The following is a 14,665-nucleotide window of genomic DNA, read 5'->3' on the forward strand; positions in this document are numbered from 1 at the left end:
TTTTTTGTAGTGATGCTTGCTGCTGTACAATGGTGCCCCATAGTTGTGTCCAATATTTCTACATTTTTCATGTACATGTTATAATGGTTTTCTTTCATGTTGTAGACCACGAAATAGCAACTGATTTACAGTTGAGATTCAGGTTTTCACAAAATCAAAAATTATAAAATAATAAACCTCACAATTGAGCATTTAAACCAGGGGTGAGCCAGAAGTATAAATTATGATATTAATTTAAAACAGGGTTATGTGGGTGGATTTTCGCATTGATCTGAACAAAAACTACAGACTGGATTATTGAAAATGAACATTCATTCTCTGCCAGTAGGAGGCACTTTTGGAATGTCAGAAATATAGAATGAGAAAAGTGTAAAACAAAATATAGCCTATACTGACGAGGAAAATCCACTGATGAGTTACCAGCGTAAGCCTGTGTGCAAAGGCTGTCTAATTCTAAACTTTAAAATACATTTATTTTTAGTTATTTTAACTACAAATTTAAATAAAACAGAAAAAATAATGAAAAGGCAATTATACATTTACACACATTATATCAACTAAAAAAGTAACTGTGTCCTCATAAATGAGTAAGCGGCATTTAAAACAATTATAAACTTATAATACACACCGTTTCTCAGTATTTAATTACAGCTTCAGATGCATAATATTTTCATCTCCCTCAAGCAGGGTACACAAAAAGCACGTTCAACTCGGAGTCTCGGAGGGTTGTCGTAACAAACACCGTAAACAGCAACCGTTCGCGTGTCAGCACTTAATGCGCATATCCTATATGAAAAGCATTTTAGGGGGCCCTTGGCTTTTGGGGGCCCAAGGCTGTCGCCTACCTTTGCCTAATGGGTAAGTCCGCCCCTGGTCATACAGATGTTTTATGAAGCAAAACAAAAGTCAGGTTATTTTGTTTTTGCTTCAGATTTTGAAATTATATGGTCTAATATAAAACAAACAAAATACATGATTAAAATGCAGTGGTTGCCTCTAATTTCAAATGGCTATGAAAAATCAAGGTGCAACACAGAGCGAAGAATATGCAAATGTTATTTTATACAGTGGGGCAAAAAAGTATTTATTCAGCCACCAATTGTGCAAGTTCTCCCACTTAAAAAGATGAGAGAGGCCTGTATTTTCATCATAGGTATACCTCAACTATGAGAGACAAAATGAGAAAAGAAAATCCAGAAAATCACATTGTAGGATTTTTAAAGAATTAATTGGTAAATTCCTCTGTAAAATAAGTATTTGGTCACCTACAAACAAGCAAGATTTCTGGCTCTCACAGACCTGTAACTTCTTCTTTAAGAGGCTCCTCTGTCCTCCACTGGTTACCTGTATTAATGGCATCTGTTTGAACTTGTTATCAGTATAAAAGACATCTGTCCACAACCTCAAACAGTCACACTCCAAACTCCACCATGGCCAAGACCAAAGAGCTGTCAAAGGACACCAGAAACAAAATTGTAGACCTGCACCAGGCTGGGAAGACTGAATCTGCAATAGGTTAGCAGCTTGGTGTGAAGAAATCAACTGTGGGAGCACTTATTAGAAAATGGAAGACATACAAGATCACTGATAATCTCCCTCGATCTGGGGCTCCACGCAAGATCTCACCCTGTGGGGTCAAAATGATCACAAGAACTGTGAGCAAAAATCCCAGAACCACACGGGGGGACCTAGTGAATGACCTGCAGAGAGCTGGGACCAAAGTAACAAAGGCTACCATCAGTAACACACTGCGCTGCCAGGGACTCAAATCCTGCAGTGCCAGATGTGTCCCCCTGCTTAAGCCAGTACATGTCCAGGCCCGTCTGAAGTTTGCTGGAGAGCATTTGGATGATCCAGAAGAGGATTGGGAGAATGTCATATGGTCAGATGAAACCAAAATATAACTTTTTGGTAAAAACTCAACTTGTCGTGTTTGGAGGAGAAAGAATGCTGAGTTGCATCCAAAGAGCACCATACCTACTGTGAAGCATGGGGGTGGAAATATCATGCTTTGGGGCTGTTTTTCTGCAAAGGGACCAGGACGACTGATCCGTGTAAACGAACGAATGAATGGGGCCATGTATCGTGAGATTTTGAGTGAAAACCTCCTTCCATCAGCAAGGGCATTGAAGATGAAACGTGGCTGGGTCTTTCAGCATGACAATGATCCCAAACACACCGCCCGGGCAACGAAGGAGTGGCTTCGTAAGAAGCATTTCAAGGTCCTGGAGTGGCCTAGCCAGTCTCCAGATCTCAACCCCATAGAAAATCTTTGGAGGGAGTTGAAAATCCGTGTTGCCCAGCGACAGCCCCAAAACATTACTGCTCTAGAGGAGATCTGCATGGAGGAATGGGCCAAAATACCAGCAACAGTGTGTGAAAACCTTGTGAAGACTTACAGAAAACGTTTGACCTCTGTCATTGCCAACAAAGGGTATATAACAAAGTATTGAGATGAAATTTTGTTATTGACCAAATACTTATTTTCCACCATAATTTGCAAATAAATTATTTAAAAATCCTACAATGTGATTTTCTGGATTTTTTTTCTCATTTTGTCTCTCATAGTTGAGGTATACCTATGATGAAAATTACAGGCCTCTCTCATCTTTTTAAGTGGGAGAACTTGCACAATTGGTGGCTGACTAAATACTTTTTTCCCCACTGTAAATGTTGTATTTTTAACTTTATATTTATCCAAGACTCCTGAAAAAAATGCATGGTTTTCTCAAGCATATTAAAAAGCACAACTGTTTTCAACATTGATAATAATAAGAAATGTTTCTTGAGCAGCAAGTCAGCATATTAGAATGATTTCTGAAGATCATGTAACACTGGAGTAATGATGCTGAAAAACACAGAAACAAATTACACTTTAAAATATTGTGTAAGTTATTTATAATATATTTTCAATATTTAAATTGCAATAATATTTCACAGTAGTTCTGTATTTACTGTATTTCTGATTAAATAAATGCAGCCTGGGTGAGAATAAGAGACTTTACCCCAAACTTTTGAATGGTGTAAGTGTTGTGTTTAACAGCATACTGTTGTGGAAATGACTGTAATATAAATGACATTTTAAATATTTTAATTGACTAAATGATGAATGCCAATTTTATAATAAAAATACATAATATTTAAATTATATATATATATATATATATATATAAATATTTTTGCATGATTTGGAAAACAAGCAAAATTACAGCTTGATTGTGTTTGATTGTGGTGAATATGATGCCATAATAACAGAGGGACTGTGATCATTTTTGTAAATGTTTATATAAATCTTTTTCTCAAATGTCACACAAAAGCTTCTGAAATCATTTATTGCACTTTGCTTTAGATTATCATTGTTTCAAAATGTTACTATTTAATATTTATATGATGGGTTTTCATATTGTAAGGTTGAAAATCGGGTTCTGTGATAGTACAACAATAATATACATAAAAATAGGAAATAATCAATGCATAATAAAAAGTTGTGTGACCTTAATATAACAAAAAGGGGGAAAAAGCTAGTTTTATTAAAAATCAGCTCTGAGACATAAAGTGCCAACAGATTAAGTTGTCTGTCATGTATGAGGTCATACTGTAGTATAGAGATGAGGACGAGAGCAAAGTTACTCATGTAGTCTGTGTGCTTGCAGGATGATGTTTAATATTGAGTGACAGAGGGAAGGAAACATCCAGTACCAGCTGCATATTTAAACACTCATGGATTTGCTTGACTCTTTCTCAAACGCACATTCACACAGCTGCATCTAATCTGTAAATGTTTAAATAGTGGCCTTCAGCACAAGGTTAATGATCCTCTGGTGTTCCTGGCACAAAAATGTCATATATATGTACAGTATGTGTGCACGAGTTTGTTGTGTCACTCTGAAAGCGTGAAAGTGTGTGTTTGCACTGAAATGGTAATTGACTGGTCTCCCTCTGACACTTGTCTCCCTCCCTCTGTTCTTCAGCCATCACTGCTGGAAAGAGAGATAGAGAGAGAGGGCACACGGCAGCGCGACCAGAATACAGAGCAGGCCGAGATGATGTGGAAGGTGTGTGGGGGCAGAGGGGGTTATGGGTAGGGCTGAGGTGATGCACTCATGACACCACACTAACAATCCTCAAACCTTCTTTCATGAGAAAATCATTGTGTTTCTCTTTTCTATCCCAACAATATGCAACATATAGTGAATTGCACTTTCATATGTTATATTTTGGTTACGCTTGATTTTAATAGTTCACTTTAGACATTCTACTAACTATAAATAACTTATTATTTAAAAGCAACTACATGTCAACTAACTCGTATTAGACTATTAGTAGACTGCTAGGTTAGGGTTAGTTGAATAAGTTGACGTACTTGCAAAGTTAATAATAGTATAATCAGTAGAATGTCTGTTGGGGACCATCCAAATGAAGTGTTAGCAGATATTAAGCAAACGGTCTACTAATACTCTAATGACTGTTAGTTGACATGTAGTTGAAAAGTGGGTTATAGGCTCATTCCGTGTCAACTCAACCAGAGGTTTCTGGCTAAAAAGTTAGATTTTGAGAAATGTTTATTCTTGAGTTAAAGGCATGCAAATTTAGTTTAAAAAGTGCTTTTTCCACATTTTTGAAATGTCACCATAATGCAACAGATCTTACTAATAGACCTACCAATCACTGTGTAAAAATAACAATGATGCCACCATCATTCTAAAGTCATTTTTACCCCCTTTAATTTGACTTTTTGAAAATTGTATTCTGACTCCCTCTATAAAATAGTGGATTACTTAGTAAATATACATTCATGACATTTAATATTTTGGCTTTATTCACTATTTATGTTTGTGTTTCTTAAGAAAAGTATTAACAAAATCAAAATTTTGAGCCAGGCAAGTTTCTGAAATTTGGTTGTTTTAACACAATATGAGCTTATAGTTACTAGAATGTCTAAAGTGGACTATCAAAACAAAGTGTTAACTATATATTTTTAAAAAGCTTGTTGAAATCCTAAAGATATTCCTGTGTAGATGTAAAATTTTTCATCTCTGCCACCCACTCTGTCTGCTCAGTCATTTAAGTGAATTGCGTGTGTCTGAGACACTGTTTGTGGGGTCATTTTGTTGTCTGTAATTACCAATTCTTTTAGCTCAGTCACAAGAATACCAGGGTTTTGTTTACAAGCAAAGCTGCAGGGGTGCAGTGCAGTGAATGACTGAAAACAAAATATGTGATGCACATTTGTAGTGGCTTAATGTTACATGTAAATTTGGAGCAAGTGGTAGTGAGCTAATGTTTGGCTTTAGTGTCCGATGCATTATGGTAATGTGCCGTTAAATGGCTTATGCTCTCTATGGATTTGTGATGTGAGGATGAAGAAAGGTGGAAACAAAAAAGGAAAAGCTGGCAGCCTGATGAGGAGTGAAATGATGGAAAGGGAATGAGTTGCTTTCATGCCTTTGAGTGAGTTAAACTGCCTGTTGTTTGACCTTCATCAAGATCAAAATCACAAGGAGTGCAACACGGATTGATGCCAGAACACACACACACACACACACACACACACACAGATGCCGTTGTCGTGGAAACATTTGAAAGAAACCTCCTTCACTTTTATTCCCGCTCTTATGTGTTCATCTTTTCATCTTCAATCACCACATCTTTTGCGAAGCGGAAGATGTTTTAGAAAGCACCCGTGGTAGATAGCAGATGACACAAACCATCTGTTGCCCCCTGCTGTGTGGACTGGATGTGATGACATCACAGTTGGACAGGTATCAAAGTGGTGTCTTTTCTACTGGCTGGCATCTGCCTGGGCAAGATGCTCTGGGTGTGTTTCAGTGAACTTACTAGAACTTTGCAAAGAGTTCCCTTCCTCTTTTTTTTTTTTTGTGGCCATCCTGAAACACTATCAATAACTGTTCACAGCTCTTGTCTCTCAGAGTTCCTCTTAGAGGACAAAAACATTTCCTTCACTCTATCTTTCTCTCTGTCACTCACACACACACACACACACACACACACACACACTCTCTCTCTCTCTCTCTCTCTCTCTCTCTCAGGCTGTAGATCTCTCTTGTGCACTTAGTTGCATTTCTCTAACATTCTTTGTACCTGTCATAGGTATGGAATCTTCAAATATTCATGAACGTCTGGAATTATTTATGCAGGGCATGAGTGTTTCCCGTGGGAGGGCTTCTGTGTTTTATGGGTTTCATTTAAACAGGCTATTTTTCCGGTTGGTATGAAATGCCAAAGAGTGTGAAAGAATGTGTATTAGATTGAGTACTGTATGTGTGTGTTTGTCCACTGAGAATCAAGGTCTCACAAGTGCACAGATTATGAGATTCCATCTGCGGTCATTTCAGCAGATTTCAACAACCACGTATAAGCAACTAAAGGAAAATCCATGTCCGCTGTTGCTTAGGGTTTCTGAACCAATGAGAGTGAAGGGTAGAAGAAACAAAGGTCATGCATATAGGAACTTTTAGTTCAAGATTAAGAGCTTTTAGCTTAATGGAGTCACCTTACATAAACATATGCTTTTTTACACAACCTAACACTGAATAACAACAACTTATAAGTCACCTAAACACTGCATAAACACTCAATGAAATGTCACTGTGCTTAACCTAAACATTGTTTGAGCAAAAAACCGACGTTCCCTCCATAATGACAATAGCTCCTAATTAATTCATGCCTGCATGACCTGCATTGAACCAAAATACAGTCTATTAACATAACCATTACTGTACAGAACCTAAACACATTTTATACGCTAATTTAAATGCCACTGCACTGAACCTAAACATAGTCTTAGTGCTGATGTAAACATTACTGTACTAAACCTAAACTTCGTCTGAACACTAACATAAAAGCCACTTCACTGAACCTAAATACATTCTGAACGCTAATGTAAACGTCACTGCACTGAATCTAAACACATTCTGAACGCTAATGTAAAGGTCACTGCACTGAACCTAAACGCATTCTGAAGGCTAACTTAAACGTCACTGCATTGAATCTAAACACATTCTGAACGCTAACGTAAAGGTCACTGCACTGAACCTAAACACATTCTGAACGCTAACGTAAATGTCACTGCGCTGAACCTAAACGCATTCTGAACGCTAACGTAAACGTCACTGCATTGAATCTAATCACATTCTGAAAGCTAACGTAAACGTCACTGCACTGAACCTAAACGCATTCTGAATGCTAACTTAAACGTCAATGCATTGAATCTAAACACATTCTGAACGCTAATGTAAAGGTCACTGCACTGAACCTAAACACATTCTGAAGGCTAACTTAAACGTCACTGCATTGAATCTAAACACATTCTGAACGCTAACGTAAAGGTCACTGCACTGAACCTAAACACATTCTGAATGCTAACGTAAACGTCACTGCACTGAACCTAAACACATTCTGAGCGTAAACGTCACTGCACTGAACCTAAACACATTCTGAACGCTAACGTAAACGTCACTGCCTTGAATCTAAACACATTCTGAACGCTAACGTAAACGTCACTGCCTTGAATCTAAACACATTCTGAACGCTAACGTAAACGTCACTGCCTTGAATCTAAACACATTCTGAACGCTAACGTAAACGTCACTGCCTTGAATCTAAACACATTCTGAACGCTAACGTAAACGTCACTGCCTTGAATCTAAACACATTCTGAACGCTAACGTAAACGTCACTGCCTTGAATCTAAACACATTCTGAACGCTAACGTAAACGTCACTGCCTTGAATCTAAACACATTCTGAACGCTAACGTAAACGTCACTGCCTTGAATCTAAACACATTCTGAACGCTAACGTAAACGTCACTGCCTTGAATCTAAACACATTCTGAACGCTAACGTAAACGTCACTGCCTTGAATCTAAACACATTCTGAACGCTAACGTAAACGTCACTGCCTTGAATCTAAACACATTCTGAACGCTAACGTAAACGTCACTGCCTTGAATCTAAACACATTCTGAACGCTAACGTAAACGTCACTGCCTTGAATCTAAACACATTCTGAACGCTAACGTAAACGTCACTGCCTTGAATCTAAACACATTCTGAACGCTAACGTAAACGTCACTGCACTGAATCTAAACACATTCTGAAGGCTAACATAAACGTCACTGCACTGAACCTAAACACATTCTGAATGCTAATGTAAATGTCACTGCATGAAACCTAAACGTCATTTGAATGCTAACGTAACCGGCACTGCTCTGAACCTAAACAGTCTGAATGCTAATGTAAATGTCATGGCTCTTAACTTGAACATTGTTTGAGCGGTAACCTAAACATCAATGCACTGCAATCTAAATGTTACCTAAGTGCTATCCTAACATCATTGCAGTAAGCTCAAACTTAAACACCTAACTTTTTAATAATATTCAGCCCATTTTCACTGTCAAAGAACTTTGCTCAGAATCATTGGTAACCACTTGCATAATTTTGAAAATAACACAGTAGTAATACCAAACAATTGTATTATGCTGTTGGGGTTTAATGCTCTGTGAATAATGCAAGATCTAATTAAGGCAGTGGTATTCACAGTGCCCAGTGTGTGTATGTGTGTGTGTGTGTGTATGTGTAACTGATATGGAGAATGAGAATGAATTCCTTCGAAACAAACAAGGACACCAATACCACTGTACTTATTTGTGTCTGAAATTTCCTCTCCTCCCCACTCATCCTACCCCTCCTGTCCTGCATGATCTGACTTTTACATGCACTGCATATGAAACAGTATTGATTTAGCTCTCTTTCTCTCCTCTTTCCTTTCTGCTTCTCTCTGTTTGACACGTGAATTGCTGTGATATTGCTATTTCTCTTTCCTCTCTCCCTCTGGATTATTCCTTCCATCTCTTGTTCAGTGTGCATAAAGGCTATTGACAGCCAATGTCCGCCCACTCTTCAACATGGAGCCCTGAGCCACAGATCCTGCTGTTCTCTACATGGCTGTGAGCTATGCTTCATCAACTCAATATTCAGTGTACACGGTGCTCTAGTGAACAAGGCCTGCCATTTCTATGCTGTGAATGTGTTTTGTAAAGTTATCATTGCTTTACATGTTTTACACCTGTGAAGCTGATGAGAGTGTTTAAAGGTGTGTAATTTTCTGTGCCACTAGCATCACCAAATGGATGTGCAAATATAATGACAATGTTTTAGTGCAATGTTTTCTTGACTTGTCAATGCTTTTTAGTGAGTTGTCTTTGCATTTTTAGCTTAAATATAAGGTACAGTCAAACCAAAAATTATTCAGACACCAGATATAATTTTTTATATTTTTTACTAGTGGGTGCAGGACACTATAGTTCAGGATAGTTGAGAATAGCAAAATAAAGTAAACTGTGACATATTATACCCAAAAAGTCTTCATACAGTGGACTACCAGTAAAATTTATAAAAATTTGGGACCAAAAATTATTCAGATACTTTGACCTGGCCATGTTTTTCTTAAGCGTTATCTGACATTATCAAGATGAATTTGTTCTGACACAGTTTAACTCTGAGTTCTTGTCATATTTTATTGCCATTTTCTAAACTATAGTGAATAAGGTGTCTGAATACATTTTAGTTTGGGGATGCACAATATATCTGTGCCATATCAATAAATCTAATATTACAGTGCTTTTTTAATAGATTATTGATACTTAAATATATTTAATAGTGCATTCTCATTTACACTATTTTTACATTTAGATTATTTTTGCTATCATCTAACACTCACATAAAGTTAATCTAAAAAAATAACAATTTAATAACGCTGTTAAAATTAGTATTAGCAAATACTAACATACTTCATACTGTACAATATAAATTAAATGCTAAATTCACTTGTAACATTTAAAAGATTGTTTTTTTAAATTTGTTTAGACAAAATAATATAGAATTTTAGTATCTGCCATTTATTGATTATTTACTTTAATTATTGGCTTTTTTATTATTGGAAATTTAATATCAGTACATCCTTGTAATTTAAACAATGAAAAAATTTACCCAGTTTACTTTCATAATACATGTCTAGGGTGTTCATTAGTGCATGTTAGTGTGAAGTAAAAACTGTATAACTTTTTTGTATAATTTATAACTTACTATATATGTAATACATTTCTATGCCTCTGAAATGGTGAACAAAAATACTAACTAATAATTTCATAGCCTAATGGGCTGCTTAATGTTTTCACGATCTAATCAAGTCCCAGTGGATGAAATGAAGTCCTTACGAACATTATTTTCCAATAAAAATGTGGTTTCCTTCAGATTCATATCACATTAAGGATATGCTTCTAATGTCATTATGTTGCCATATAAGTTTACGCATGTACATTAATGCATGCACATAAACACACAGAAATGATAAATGGACAAATTCCGATGCATCATTTCAAGACACCGACGACTGCAGCCACATGCACGCTTTCAATTAGCTATAATCACCATGTTATTCCTCTTTTCTCTGCACACACACACGCTTCACACCACAGTCTCATAATCACTTTAATTGGAGGCAGCAGAAAGGAGGTAATTTGGCAGAGAGCGGAAGAGAAGAGAAAAAAGATAAAAAAGAGCAGGATTGAGATGTGTTTACTGAGCGACTGATTACTGGCTTTTTGCTGCTGTTTTTTGTTGATGTGTTTTCAGTATTGTCTCTGGGGTTTGAAAAGAGGTTAATTCTGTCATTTAAAAGCAAGGATCAACCTTTAGCACATTTTTACTGCAGGTTTGTTGATATACAAAGGTTTTTTTAGCATGTACTGTCCTTAAAATGTGTATCTTCTTACAGTTATTGGATTTAAATATAAATACAACATTTAAAATATGATGCATTTAGCATCACTTTGTTCATTTCTTTTCAATTATCATACTTTCCTCCCCATCTAGAAAAAAATGAAGAGGTTTTATCTTAAGTGCTTCTGTGCCCTCTGGTGCATGTTTCTGTTCAGAATAGCAATGCTGTACAGTACAGATGTAAGTGCTTAAAGTATGTGTGTGTGTGTGTGTGTGTGTACTATTATGTATAGCATTTCCTACATGTGGTCACATATGTATGCACACACACATGGGGGGGATGGTGCATTAAATGTGTATTTGAACAGTAGTGGGCTGTAGCATCACATCACATCCTACACTTTTTGGGCTGATAGTAATGCTGCAGGAAGACTACCTGCTGTTTGGGCTGGACGGGGAGGGCTTTTATTCACCGGACTCCATGCTTTCATGCAGTAAGTTTTGACCAGGGTGTTTCTGGATCGGGTCCAAGTGCTTTGAGAAGTGGCTGGAGGTTTTACTTCTTGGTTTGTGCTGGAATGTGAAATACTGTTTTAAACCAAGGAACTTTAATGCAGACCACAGCTTTATTTCCTCTGTCTGCTGTGCAGATTAGATTGTGTTGTGTTTGGATTGTGAGACAAAGAATTGAAAAGCTTTTGTCTTTTTCTTAATTGTTTACACACATCATTAGCAGACCTGAGATAAATGTTGTGCTCTATGGCATCTTCCCTGTGCGTGTGTGGTGCAGCTTCCGTATTTGATGCAATATGAAAGCGAGTGTCTCGTAGTGAGAGATTATGAATGTAATTGTGGGATACATATATATATATATATATATATATATATATATATATATATATATATATATATATATATATATATATATATATATATATATATATATATATATATATATATATATATATATATATATATATATTTCATATTCATACTGTTTCTCTTCCTTTTTATTTAAATTTTTTTTAAATTTATTTTTAAATTTTTTTACCAGGTTTTAAAAGAAAAAAATATTTTGAGATTTTCGGTCTCCCCACTTTGTATGTGCTAAAAAACCCAGAAACCAATTTGAAGAAACTGTAATAAATATGTAATAATAAAACAGTAACTTCAACCTAATCTTAGTACAAATCGTTATTTTTTTTATCTAATGTCGGGTTCACATTGCATGATCAAAGACGTGATCTGAGAGAAGCGTGAGGTATTTGGCATGCTACATATCTGGACCTCTCTGCGACTCACAGTCCTGCAGTGTGAAATGTGTTTTGACTGGAAATGGCATCGGCGACGATCTACTGCCAATGAAAAAGCATGAAACAGGGCAAGGGGAAGTTCAGTGGGAGGAGTCATAATAGACCTGCATCAGAACATCAGCAAGCAACCATTCTCTCCTTCATATTCTTCTTTGTTTAGTTTTTATTTTTCACTGCAAATCAGTATACATACAAATTGGATTGCAAGCTTTTTGCTGGCTACCTTTTTTGACAGGAATAAATTCATTCTTGCACGCAAACGCCTGTCTCTCGCATGATCTTAACGTTATTTCTGGTATCAATTCTGACGTGTTTGTTTGTAAAACGTAGTTTGTAGACCAGACTGTCACCGATTCGTCATGTAGCGTGCACACAAGAGCAACTAGATGGTACCCCAGACAGTCGTGCAGTTTGAGAAGAACAGCGATCCGATGACTTTGAAAATCGTGCAGTGTGAACCCGGCATAAGGTGCTTTATTTTAAGAATGAGTAGTCAAGAGGAAATTAAATCTGTGCAGCAGTGAAGAATGATGGAATGAATGTGACAGTGAGGAGAGATGGAGTAGGTTTCTCACTATAGGCGCTCCGGCTGATGTCTTTTGATGCCGGCACTTTTCTCTTTCATATTATGCTCTGTGGCCTTTGACAGCACATGCCAATTAGTGCAGCACATCAGAAGAGAATGCCAGAGCCAAACTACCATGGGAAACCATGAAGCAATCCACTATTTATATTGAGTTAGATCATTCAGAGAGCCGCAGTCTTTGCATATGTAAAAGTGGTTGCTGTAGGTCTGTTTACAATGAGATTTATATTATGTAGCCAGGGGTCATGCACTGTAAGCTTTAAAATTCATGCACCCTGTAAACTCATGTTTTTCTGAACTGTGCTGTGAACTTTTCTCATTTTGCCAGGTGTTGTGAAGTAGGCAATTTACTTGACAGCCTCTGCGGCATATTGTAAATGCATTCATTACGCATTAAAAATAACCAAGCGTTGTTGGAGGCCCTGTCGGATCCCATGATTTGAAGTGGTTTAATCTAACTTTTTCATCTGAATGGTGTTATATTCCTCTCATGTGCTCTGCGGTCTATCCAGATTGTGAGGAATGAGTCACATGCAGCAGTCAGTGGCAGGAAACAGACTGGTCATGACTTTCAGAGAGCATTAGTGAGCACAGGGAGGCTTAGCTAATGTTCCTCCACCTAAATTCTCTTCCCTGGGACTTTTGTGTTTTGTATGAATGAATGGAAGCTGAAAAGGATTGTCACGAGCTAATCAGGTGTGGATTTAAAGGGGTCATATGATGCAATTTCAATTTTTCCTTTCTCTTTGGCGTGTTACAAGCTCTTGGTGCATAAAGAAGATCTGTAAAGTTGCAAAGTCTAAAGTCTCAAATCCAAAGAGATATTCTTTATAAAAGTTAAGAGTCAGCCACACCTACCTAAAACGGCTCGTTCTAAAATGCCCCCACATGTCTACGTCAGCATCTGGGAAGATTTGCATAACGCTGCCCAAATGTTCACGCAAAGAAAGAAGGCGTAACTTTTATTCTCGCTGTAGTATTGTTGTTGCCGCCGCCATGTCGTGAAGGTGCTGTGTTTCGTTGTGAAAGCAAAACTACTTTGTTTGGCCTTCCAAAAGAGGATGATATCTGCTTCGTCATGCCTGGAGCTGATCCGTGCTGGTTGCTGAGGAAATATTACAACTTTGTGCTGTGGATCGCCAGATCGGCTTTCACCATGGACGAAGCGGAGTCCAGCCCGGGGTCGTCACATGTGGTTGCCTCCCTCTTCGAATCCGCCGGCCGCGCCGTTCTCAAGCCCGCCGCCTCTGTTCACTCTAGGCCGCCGTGTGTGATGCTGTGTTTCGTTGTGAAAGCGAAACTACTTTGTTTGGCCTTCCAAAAGAGGGCACAACTAGAAATCAGTGGTTAAGTACTTACAACGCTGTTCCAGAACAGTTGTAAGTCGGGGAGGCAGGGGAGGCACAGCTTCCCTATAATTTTGAGGTGAAAATGGGAGAAGGACGATTTAATGTTAATAAAATTCACAATTCATTTCAGTTCATGTCTCAGAATGTGTATTTTTTTGTTTGTAATTTCACAGTTGTAATACTAATATCATAAAGTGAAAGCACCGCTATCGCGAATGTGCCGAACCTGCTGATGTAATTGCAACCGCTAATGATAGAGAAGGGTAGGGGGAGGCTGGGGGAGCACGGAGCTCTCGTGGAAATGAAATGAAAATGTTCTTTTTAGCAACATCATATAACGTCTTTAATGTAATTTTTCAAAGTTTCTCAAATTTGCTGAAGCTAAGTGATTTAGTATAGAGTAATGTGGTACATTATGTTAAATTAAACAGATTTTAGGGGCTAGGGTTAGTGGGCAGCTCAGACGACACATCCACGAACCAGAATCAGATGCATACTGCAAAAATCAGTTTAATATCAGTCCAATCTGATTAGTCAATTTTTACACAACTTCTATAGTAATAATAATAATAAAAAGTAGAGTAGCAGTACCACAAAGAAACAAATATATACAGTATATATATATATATATATATATATATATATATATATACAAAAACGCTCAAAGGTTTGG

General features: G+C 37.3%; 1 protein-coding gene across 1 annotated transcript in view; it reads left to right on the forward strand.

Annotated features, from left to right (window-relative positions):
* LOC107590425 (SRC kinase signaling inhibitor 1-like) overlaps positions 1-14,665 on the forward strand; it is a 124,087-nt gene that overhangs the window by 25,139 nt on the left and 84,283 nt on the right. The window contains exon 2 of the mRNA XM_016279170.1: positions 3,972-4,055. Coding sequence (XP_016134656.1) covers positions 3,972-4,055 — 84 coding nt within the window. The remainder of the gene's footprint in view (positions 1-3,971; positions 4,056-14,665) is intronic.

Source organism: Sinocyclocheilus grahami, unplaced genomic scaffold (genome assembly GCF_001515645.1).
Source record: "Sinocyclocheilus grahami isolate Dianchi unplaced genomic scaffold, SAMN03320097.WGS_v1.1 scaffold127.1, whole genome shotgun sequence".
NCBI lineage: Eukaryota > Metazoa > Chordata > Actinopteri > Cypriniformes > Cyprinidae > Sinocyclocheilus > Sinocyclocheilus grahami.